This window comes from Budorcas taxicolor, chromosome 7 (assembly GCF_023091745.1).
Source record: "Budorcas taxicolor isolate Tak-1 chromosome 7, Takin1.1, whole genome shotgun sequence".
Lineage (NCBI taxonomy): Eukaryota > Metazoa > Chordata > Mammalia > Artiodactyla > Bovidae > Budorcas > Budorcas taxicolor.
In genome coordinates, this window is record NC_068916.1 from 93,327,384 (window position 1) to 93,338,945 (window position 11,562).

The 11,562-nt window shown below is 35.4% G+C and overlaps 1 protein-coding gene across 1 annotated transcript in view; it reads left to right on the forward strand.

The window, feature by feature from the left end:
* The window catches only part of SLF1 (SMC5-SMC6 complex localization factor 1), a 60,322-nt gene extending 49,274 nt beyond the window's left edge, over positions 1 to 11,048 (forward strand). The window contains exons 15-20 of the mRNA XM_052644084.1: positions 3,188 to 3,333; positions 4,241 to 4,404; positions 5,191 to 5,324; positions 7,243 to 7,335; positions 7,739 to 7,921; positions 10,567 to 11,048. Coding sequence (XP_052500044.1) covers positions 3,188 to 3,333; positions 4,241 to 4,404; positions 5,191 to 5,324; positions 7,243 to 7,335; positions 7,739 to 7,921; positions 10,567 to 11,048 — 1,202 coding nt within the window. The remainder of the gene's footprint in view (positions 1 to 3,187; positions 3,334 to 4,240; positions 4,405 to 5,190; positions 5,325 to 7,242; positions 7,336 to 7,738; positions 7,922 to 10,566) is intronic.
* The last annotated feature ends 514 nt before the right edge of the window (positions 11,049 to 11,562 follow it).

The window sequence follows — 11,562 nt, forward strand, 5'->3', positions numbered from 1 at the left end:
TACATAGCCTGACATTTCCCTTGATGTACTCTGCATTCAAGTTAAATAAGCAGAGCAGCAATATGCAGCCTTGTCATACTCCTTCTCGGTCTTGAACCAGTCAGTTGTTCCATGTCCAGTTCAAACTGTTGCTTCTTGACCTGTATACAGGCTTCTCAGGAGACAGGTAAGGTGGTCTCGTATTGCCATCTTTTTAAGAATTTTCCACAGTTTGCTATGATCCATACAGTCAAAGGCCTTCCGCATAGTCAGTGAAGCAGACATTTTTTCCTGGAACTCCATTGCTTTCTCCATGATTCAGTCAATGTTGTCAATTTGATCTCTGGTTCCTCTGCCTTTTCTAAATCCAGTTTGTACATTTGGAAGTTCTCAGTTCACGTATTTTGAAGCCTAGTTTGAAGGATTTAGAGCATTACCTTGCTAGCATGTGAAGTGAGTGCGATTGTGCAGTGGTTTGAACATTCTTTGGCATTGCCCTTCTTTGGGATTGGAATGAAAATTGACCTTTTCCAGTCTTGTGGCCACTGCTGAGTTTTCCAAATTTGCTGACACATTGAGTATGGCACAGCATCATCTTTTAGAATTTAAAATAGCTCAGCTAGAATTCTGTCACCTCAACTAGCTTTGTTCATAGTAATGCTTCCTAAGACCCACTTGACTTCACACTCCAGGATGTCCAGCTCTGGGTGAGTGACCACACCATCGTGGCTGTCTGGGTCATTAAGACATTTTTTGTATAGTTCTTCTGTGTATTCTTGCTACCTCTTCTTAATTTTTTTGCTTCTGTTAGGTCCTTTCCATTTCTGCCCTTTATACCTGCCCATCCTTGCATGAAATGTTCCCTTGATATCTCCAGTTTTCTTGAAGAGATCTATAGTCTTTCCCATTCTATTGTTCTCCTCTGTTGCCGCCTTATCTCTCCTTCCTGTCATCTTGAATTGTTTTTCCCTTCTGTTGTTTCCTCAGCTATTTTGTAATGCCTCTTCAGACAAGCACTTTGTCTTTTTGCATTTCTTTTTCTCTGGGATGGTTTTGGTTACTGACTCCTGTACAGTGTTGCAAACCTCCATACTTCAGGCACTCTGTCTACCATATCTAATCCCTTGAATCTACTTGTCACCTCCACTGTAATATCTTAAGGGATCTGATTGAGGACATAACTGAAAGGCTAGTGGTTTTCCCCACTTTCTTCAATTTAAGCCTGAATTTTGTGATAAGGAACTCATGATCTGAGTCACAGTCAGCTCTAGGTCTTTTCATGTTTTGTTGTTGTTTTTTTTTTCCCTAACTTGCCCCACTTGAGGTCTCCTTTCCCCATGTCTTAGGGTTGTATTCCTTCTTCCTTTTTGTTTTCGCCTTTGGAGGGAAAGGTTGGTGAGTGGTTTGTATTGATTTCTTGTTAGGGGTGACTTGTGCCTGCATTCTCATTTCAGGGAGCTTAGCCTGTCCCCCTGGAGCCCTGGGGTCTTCTGCTATCGTCTAGAGGTTGCTTTGTAGGAGTTGTTCCATATCTTCGTGAGTTTTTGATGTATTTGTACGGAAGCTGGCGATCTCCCATCTTACTCCTCCACTGTCTTCTTCCATGTCCACAGTCAGCCCTAGGTCTTGTTTTTGCTACTGTATAGAGTTTCCCCATCTTCAGCTGCAAAGGACCTAATCAATCTGATTTCCGTATTGACTATCTGTTGATGTCCATGGGTAGAGTTGTCTCTTGGGTTGTTGGAAAAGGGTGTTTACTATGACCCTGTGTTCTCTTGACAAAACTCTTACCCTTTGCCCTGCTTCATTTTGTACTCCAAGGCCAAAGTTGCCTATCACTCGAGTTATCTCTTGATTTCCTACTTTTGCATTCTAGTTGCCTGTGATGAAAAGGACATCTCTTTTTGACGTAAGTTCTAGAAAATGTTGTAGGTCTTCATAGAACCTACAGCTTCCGCTTCTTCAGCATCAGTGGTTGGGGCATAGACTTGGATTAATTACTGTGATGTTGGATGGTTTGTCCCAGAAATGGGATTAGTACTTTGTTCTATCGTTTTTGAGGTTTCACCCATGTACTGCTTTTCAGATTCTTTTGTTGACTATGAGGGCTACTCCATTTTTTTCTAATGGATTCTTGCCCATAGTCGTAGATATAATGGTCATCTGAATTAAATTTGCCTGTTCCCATCCATTTTAGTTCATGGATGCCTAAGATGTCGATTTTCAATCTTGCTATCTCCTGCTTGGCCATGTCCAATTTACATTGATTCATGGACGTAATATTCCAGGTTCCTATCCAATATTGTTTTTTATTGCATCGGATTTTACTTCCACCACCAGACACATCTATAACTGACCATTGTTTCTGCTTTGGCCCAGTCACTTCATTCTTTTTGGAGCTATTAGTAATTGCCCTCTGCTCTTCTTTAGTAGCATATTGGACCCCTTCCCACCTGCGGGGCTCATCTTCTGGTGTCATGTCTTTTTGACTTTTCATACTGTTCATGGGGTTCTCATAGCAAGAGTACTGGAGTGGTTGCTATTTCCTCCTCCATTGGACCATGTTTCTCACTCTTCGCTGTGACCTATCCATCTTGGGTGACCCTGCATGGCATGGCCCATGGCCTCATTTAGTTAAGCCCCTTCTCCAGGACCAGGCTGTGATCCATGAAAGGGTGTCTTACATTGCTTCTCTTCTTTATCTTTCATCCTTCTCTGCAGTGATAGGATTTGTGGATGTGGTTGGAGGAAAAAATGTCATCCTATCAGCTCAAGACTAATCAATGCAAATTAAATGTGCCTACTTAAAAACCAAGTTCTGGTTTTCTATACACAGCCTAGTTGTGCGAATAGATCTTTAACATTAATTGGAAAGTATACTGATAAAAACCCATGTCTAACTGTCTATTCATATATCATCTCTCCATTCATGTGTATATACATAAAATTTATAGCCTTTTATTTAAAATAGTAAAAAGTAATGGTTGTTTCAAATGTGAGAACATATGCCATTAAAAAAAAAAAATTTCTCTTGAAGACCAAGGAATAGGAATATTATCTATTTTTCATGGTTTAAAATTTTGTGGGTGAATCTTACTGGTGTAGAAATCATCATTTGAATGAATAAAGTCCATGGAGGAAATAGTCTATAGAAAGAAATTATATAGTGTATAGCAATAACTATATTTACTTCTTTTGTTTTCTATAGACTTTTCTTCACAGGACTTAGAGATTTTTATTTCTTCCTTTTCCTCCTCCTGGCTTCAAATGTTTGTTGCAGAGGCAGTCTTTAAAAAGTTGTGTTTACAGAATTCCATTAGTATTTCTTCTGAGCCACTTTCTCTTCAGAAAATGGTAAGCACCACTCTATTTTAGTTCTTTTAATTTTTAAGAAGTAAATTTATACATTCGTTTTTAAATATTCTTAGTTATTCTGATAATTGTACAGAGCATATTAATCATCTTTCAAATATATATAAAAGCAGGTAGTTTTCTACCTCAAAATCTAATAAAATTTTAATTACTTGAGAATAATTAAGAATTGATAACAGAAAATTTATATAAGAATCTTTGTATCACTTGCCACAGTACCTAATATTGTTATTTTGGAAAGACTGTGATCCAAAAAAAATTCTACATAGTATTTAATGGTATTTAAAAAGTAAAGTTTGCAAATGACTCCAAAGTTACACACATATAAAGAGTTTTATCTCGGCTATCTTTAGCTATTATTGATATTTATTATTTCCAGCAGTTTCTTCAACAAATGAGAAATATACTTGTTAATAATTGGTCAGGTTGGGGAAATACTGTTTGCAACAATCCTTGTCTTTAATGACTTTTGCACTCCTTATTCCGTTTATTCCAGATTTCTTTTCTGTTAAAGGAAGGCATTACCAAGATGGAAATGACAAAATGCCAGTTGTATGTAAACCATAAATACTAAAAATTGGCAAATTAATTGTAAAAAGTTGGGCATGAAACTCATCTAAAGAGCTTTCCTAAATGAACATCAAATTTGAGTTTGAAAAAAATTATTTTTAAGAAAGTAATTTTCTTCTTGTGTATGTCATATTGACATAATAACATGGAACTAGCAGCTTTCTTAATATTTTAGCATGTTCAAATGACATAGGGAGGCAACCATATTGATGAAATGAAAATACAACTACATTTAATGGTGAAATGAATCAGGTAATTTCTGTTAACTGTTTCCAGGTTTTTGTAGTTGAGAAAGCAATATAGTATTATTTTGCAACAGGTATATTCCTACTTGCCAGCTTTGGGGAAAACTGGTGTGCGTGGGACTAGAAAGATGCAGAAACCAAAGCAAATTGGACCACGGCCTTGCTTTGAATCTCAGAGGGCCTTAATAATGCTGAATGGTGCTAAACAGAAGCAAGGTGAAGGGCTGCCAGAGATACCGTAAGTGATGCTGTATACCAGCCCGGCTTTGTTTTCAAGTACAGCTCTTCTTAGGCATTTCTTGAACCGTGTGGTTGTCTGAGATGTCTGAATTATGCTGAGAAGCAGAAAACTCAGTTTTAGACCTATGAGTGCACATGATCAACATTTTCGCTTTCTTTAATTCAAATGTTCATGCTTTCTTTCTATTAAAAAAATAAATTCTTTTCTAAAAGAAGTAAAACTCTTCATCAAAATATTGTTCCACACAATTTTTTTCCCTGTAATTTAAATTACTACTTATGTATAGTAAAGACAGGAGTTCAGAATGCATGGTCATGTGAGATACTCTGAATTGTTTTAATAGCCTTCCCAAATGAGAAACCTCTCAAAGTATGCCATGCAAAATTCAGAAAACCTGAAATCTTTGGGAAGAAGAGGATAGGATTAGAATATGAAAATAAGAATGGGAAGTAGGGGCCTGAATTTTGATCTTATTAGCATTTTGCTTTAGTCTCTCTGCCAAATATGGTTTACTTGGTCTCAACTTCTTTATGACATTCAGTATTCATAAACTTTTTGGTGGTCAGTTGGAGGTGCAAAGTTAATACAATGAAAATTAATGCATTAAAATCTGTTCCTATACAGTTGAAATAAATATAAAAATAGAAAGCAGTAAATATTTGAATGAATAATGGTTTTTAAACTAAAAGAATGCTAGATTTTTTTTTTTTAACTCACCATATAATTTGTGCTGCCATGCTTTGGTGAGAAACAAGCTTTCCTTATGTCTTTCTTTCTTTTCAGAGAACTGAATCTTGCTAAATGTTCCTCATCATTAAAAAGATTGAAAAAGAAGTCAGAAGGAGAATCGTCGTGTTCCAAGGAGAATTGCCCCTCTTTAGTTACAAAGATAAATTTTCACAAGACTAATTTAAAAGGTATTCCAAATATTTAAATTAATTTATGCTAGGAACTTTGTGTGGTTGTAGTCAGCATTTGCAAGTTTTATACACTGGCCTTGATGAATACTTCACCTTAAATATTGGACAAGGTCCAAGAAAATACCTTCTTGGAGAGCATATTATTTTTTGAACTGCCATTTATACAAAAAAATGTTTAATACCTGGTGTAATAGAGTATTCCTCCGTTTTCTCCACCTGCCTTTTCAAATATTAAACACTGTGTAGCTCATGTTGAGCTCATTCCAGACTTGCCTGCCTTACTTTTCTATTCCACCTCAACCTGTGCTGCTTAAGATCAGTGTCTTGTGATTTGAAAGTATAATTCAGTCTTCATCTCTTTCAGTTCTAGACATTTTGTGAACAAAGAATGAGAAGTAGGCTATGTTACATAGCTGTGTTAAGCATATGGACTCTTTTCTTCCAGGCATTGAGCCCAGACTATGAAATGTGCTTGGCTTTTGGTTCTAACTATACTGGAACCTCAGTACCTAAAGGGATGGAGTAACAAGAATAGCGTTGTAATAATTCACTCCAGCACTTCTTTAACTTAGGTGCCCTTTTAACTCAAAATTATGATACCTTCCAAGAGTCTATATCCAACCAAAGTAAATTGCTAAGTCTCTTGTCTATGACCTATATTATGTTTTTAATACAAATGTTATCATTATGGTATCAAGCTTTCATAATATTTCTACATGGCATAAGTTCATAATAGCATATCACAAATGTAAAACAACTGCCCGTTTGCCTCAAAATATGAAAAATGTATTAAATGTGAACTTAGATATTAACTTCACAAAGGTGTCCTTTTTCTTTGTTTATTGTGTCAGAAAATAAAATGAATATGAATGACTTTAGGCTGAACAGCAGAAGGAACTGGGAGGGAGGAAGAGAACTGAGAAATAGTAGAGGAAAACTTCAAAAGCTTTTCCCTGCCTTTAAAAGAAATGTTTTAGTAGAAGTTGTAGAAATAATCTGTAAAAACTGAACGCTGGGAAAATGTGCTGCTTAGTATCTTATAGCAAGAAAGAGTTTGATTCAGTATGTATTTCATTTTCAAAGCAATCAGTTAATATTTTTTTAATCCCCCTTACATCAAATCATTACTTGTATCTTATTAATCTTGTTTACAACAGAGAGGAATATAGACAGTTTTAAGCCGCAGACACTAATTGCACACCACCACCACCACCCTGAGAAAGACTTTATCATTCTATTTTTCATTCTTGTTCAGCTTTAAATGGTACCAAGGATTTTTTTTTTGCATGTGTGTGCGTGCATGCATGTGTGTGTGTGTGTGTTTATATTAAGATTCCCCCATTTCTCCGTCTCTGTGCTGCTGTAGCCAAGCCAGACAGCCTATTGAGAAGCAGCAAACCATCTGTTAATGGATTTGAAGTTCTGAATTACACTTGAGTGTGTAGAGGCACTCGTGCTTAGCCAGAAACATTCATTTGAATTAAGCTATCAATGCTATATAAAAAAGAGCCATACATTTAACGTAGGTTCATGAATAAATTTAAGAGAGGGCAATTGCACTCTAAACTTTTATTGCTGTAAAACCCAGTATTTTTGGTGTTCTCTGATCATTTGGGGGTTTTATAGCAGGATTGAAGCCTTAAACCTTGAACTACGAGGAGACAATGCCTGTGTTAAACCTTTTGCAGAATTTCATTGCTGAATTGCTGACAGAGAGGCTCTATAAAGAGGGTGGGGTTCCCTCCCCCATCTTTTTTTTTTTTCCCTAATGTGAAAGATGTTTAAACCAGTCAAAAGGAAACTCAATAAATAATTTTCTGGCATGGGGCCAGATCTCCTAGTTCATGCCCTTTGATTATTTTCTTTAGTTGATATCTTGTCTTCTCTGGAATAATCTATTAATTTTTTATGGCAGGAGAAACAGCCCTCCATAGAGCTTGCATAAATAACCAAGTGGAGAGATTGATTCTTCTTCTCTCTACGCCAGGAATAGACATCAATGTTAAAGGTAAGTTCTAAATCTTTGTTGTTTAATTCAGTGTTTTATATTTGTGATATTAAATAGTTTAATTTCATCATTACTAAAAATCACTTAAGTATATTTACCTAACATCTTCAAAGTATTGTTGTTAGCAAAACCAGGAAATTCATCACATACTGATGTAGAAGAGTACACAGTCATTTTTGGCATCTATATTGTGACATACCCCACCATCAACATTTTAAAATAGTTTGTCTTTTATTTTTTACAAATAGAAATATTATAGCCCTAGGCATTTATATCAAAGCATTCTGTTTGTATATAAGGCACTTTTATGAAGTCACACTGATAAGGGAAGTAGAATTTCAGTACTTCACTACCGAAAGTCGTACTTTTGCCGTTTAAAAATTTGCCTTGATTTCTAATTTAGACAATGCTGGCTGGACGCCTTTGCATGAAGCTTGTAACTATGGCAACACAGTGTGTGTCCAGGAAATTTTGCAACGTTGTCCAGAGGTAGATCTGCTCACTCAAGTGGACGGGGTGACTCCTTTGCATGATGCGCTGTCAAACGGACATGTAGAAATTGGCAAGCTGCTGCTCCAGCATGGGGGTGAGTGCATTTATGCTAAGCCGGTTATGATAAATTATCCAGTTTTTTTGATGAATCCCTCAGAGGTAGAAAGCATTTTATATTTTAAGATCTATAAGGAAAGATGCCTTTATTACATTTTAATGAAAAGTAAACATGAAAAATCTGCTAGCATATAAGCACCTTTTATTTAGTAAGGATAAAAGCCTTTTGATAAAACAATTTATTTCTTGTGTCATAAAATTAAACCTGTTTACCTTTGTTTTGAGAATATATTTTGAATTGGGTATGTTGGTTTTTACTGTTAATCCTTTTACTTAAAAGTATGTACTGTCTATAAACCAGCTATTTCTGAAAGCTTATTAATAAGTATATGTAAATCTTCATTTGTGAGTACTTGGATATTTCATTCTTACTTCACTTCCTGTATATAACTGCTAATGTGATTCTTCTTTTTCTTTAATGAGTCATTTCTTTACATACTACAAAAAAAGATATCCTAGAATACCTTTTCTTCATTCACATTTTATAGTCAATTAAGTAGGAGAATTGCCAAATGGTGATAACTGTTGTGTAGGGGTTTGTGATGGAAGTAACTTGAGCTCAGTATTCATCTACTGCTTTTTCTGCTGATTTCTTTTCTGATCTCTGCTTTCCAAACCCTTCCCGAGCCCCCCAGTTCAGTGATATTCTTCTTATATCTGAACTGAATAATATAAATTTTATATCAAAATATTCAAAACTGATTTGGAAAAACTGTTTTAAAAGGAAAAACAAAGGAAAAGTGATTATAAGCTTATAATGCAGATTTGTATAAATTTCCTGTTACTTTTATTTGCATTAAAAATACTATTGTACTATTTGTCCAGTAACTAAAGCTGTTTGATTCTGGATGAAAATAAATAGTATATTTTATTTAGATATCTCTTTACTATAAGCTATATCTAGCTCTCATTTGTCTAAGGAAGGCTCTATCTATATCATGGTAGTTTGGTGTATTTGGTTATTTATAGTCTTCTCCTGCCCCCTAAAGGCCTTTGTGTGTCTCTTTTACTTATACCATTTCATAATCAATATATTTTTCAGTTCTTAACACTTTTTTTAGTATTATATGGTTACAGAACCATACTGTTCTATCTTTGAAGTGTTTTATTTTTCTGCTTAACCATGAATGTGGCATACCAAGCCAGTATTTGGCTTTGCTTCACATGGTCTAAGTGATATAAAACCTTTGTCGCATTAAGTCCAGTTTTTCAGAAGAAGAAGGCATTATATCAACCATTGTGAATTGTTTTAGGACCTTTGGTGAAGAATAGTACACAAATGAGTTCTTTATCCTAAGAGAGGGATATCTACTTGTACTTGGATTGGCAATCATATAGACTTGTCTTTGCCTTAGTTATAATCTGAGTTTGGACCTATTGAATGGTTTGATATGATCACTATAGAAACTATGTTATCTCTTTGTTGTGAGTTGCTTAGTCTTTCTTGAGAGCAATAATTTTAAAAATTTATTTATGTTTTTAAAAACTTTGTTTACTTGTGGTATCTTGGGGTCGAGTCAGATTCATCATGAAGAGATTAAGCAGCTGTGATCTGATGAGATCTGTGTTGTAAGATAGAATCTTCTGATTAGGTCTGCTAGTACTCAAACCTTTACATTCCTTGTAACATTTGTATGGCAAGTAAAGTAAAGTCACTCAGTCGTGTCCGACTCTTTGCGACCCCGTGGAGTACAGCCCACCAGGCTCCTCAGTCCATGGTAATCTCCAGGCAAGAATACTGGAGTGGGTTGCCATTTCCTTCTCCAGAGGATCTTCCCTACCCAGGGATCAAACCCGGGTCTCCCGCATTGGAGGCAGATGCTTTAATTACAGAACTTGATTGGCAGAGGTACAAAGTACTCCTGTTCTTTACAGTGTGACCAAATACTGAGTCACTGTTATTTTGCCCCTCCCATATCATCTTTTACTACCCAGGGGATAAATTCTGTCTTCAGTACTTTGTAAGTTGAGCCACCAGGGAAGTCTTAAGTAGATGGTTAGATGGGTTTAACTAGCATAGGTAAAATGAAATCTGAGTTTGTCCCAGAGCATTTAATATTTACTTTTTGTGAATCAGTTACCTTTACTAAAAATTGAACATAAGCAAGGGTAATGGAAAATGTGTTCTGTCTCTGGGCAAAGTTTTGCAGTCTGCGCTGCTGCTATCACCAATTAGCAATGGAAGGGGGCGGCAGTACTTTTTCCTCTTGGTGGTATTAGGAAATATCTTTAAGACTCTCATACAGAATTTAAGATAAATGTATTTTGTTAATTTCCCCAGGAACACTGATATTGTTATTTCAAGATGACAATTTATAAAGTTTTATCAAAGTTTTATATATATGTGTGTATATATAAAAAACACCATATATGTTATTTATTGAACTAAGGCATATACTTTTAGGCAAACCTTGTTAGGCAATTGGCTAGGTGTTTTTTTTCCCCCTAAAGCACCTTTATTAGGCAGTTAGTATATATAGCTAGGTAATTACATCAATATGAATTACTGCAAAATATGACTGTAAACTGAGCCCTGGGTGGCTTTGGGAAAAAAAGAGAAAATACGGCTGTTAAGCTGCCAAAATGTTTTACACTTAACATTTTGCATTTTCTTTTTCACAGGCCCAGTGCTTCTACAGCAGAGGAACTCTAAGGGGGAATTGCCCTTGGATTATGTGGTATCATCTCAAATCAAGGAAGAACTATTTGCTATCACAAAAATAGAAGATACAGTGGAGAACTTTCATGCACAAGCAGAAAAACATTTTTACCACCAGCAGCTTGAATTTGGCTCATTTTTACTTAGTAGGATGTTACTAAATTTTTGTTCAATTTTTGGTTTGTCTTCAGAGTCCTTCTTAGCTTTCAAAGGATTAACTCATCTAAGTGAGCTGCTTATAGCTTGTCAGAATTATAAGGAAACCACTAGTGCTCATACTGACTGGTTATTGGATCTTTATGCTAGAAATATAAAGACATTGCAGAAGCTCCCAAATACTCTGAAGGAACTGCCTGAGAATGTAAAAGTGTGTCCTGGAGTACACACTGAGGCCTTATTGGTGACATTGGAAGTAATGTGTAGGTCGGTCACAGAGATTTCATGATGATGCCAAAAAATAGGGGTCAGCTTTCTAAACCTGCTCAGCTTGCTTTGTCATCTATTAGAGACTTCGTCGCTTATTAACCCATGTTAATTGCATTTATTTATTGACAGAATTTGCAACCTTGCTAATTTTAAAAGCACTTAAAGAACTTATGCAAAGTTGTAGTATAGGCTTCTTTTTCCAGTGTGTAGAATTTAACTCTAAAAAATACTTTTGTTTGGAATACATTGCTTTTATTAATCTTTATTATTTTTTGGTTTAAAAGTTATTTATTTACATTGTACATGTAAAAAATTTTAATTTAAATATTTTTTTAAATCAAAATGTAATGTTCTCTATTTTAGGTGTTTGGGGTCTTAGAATCATGATGAGACTATTTATGCAAATATGCACCTATAAACATGTAGCTTCCTGTTTCTTCTCTGTAGGCTGTTGGAATAAAATACTCATTTTAGTTTTACGTGTTTCTAAAATAAACATTTCAGAGCTCACAATAATATATTCTTTTGGTTTT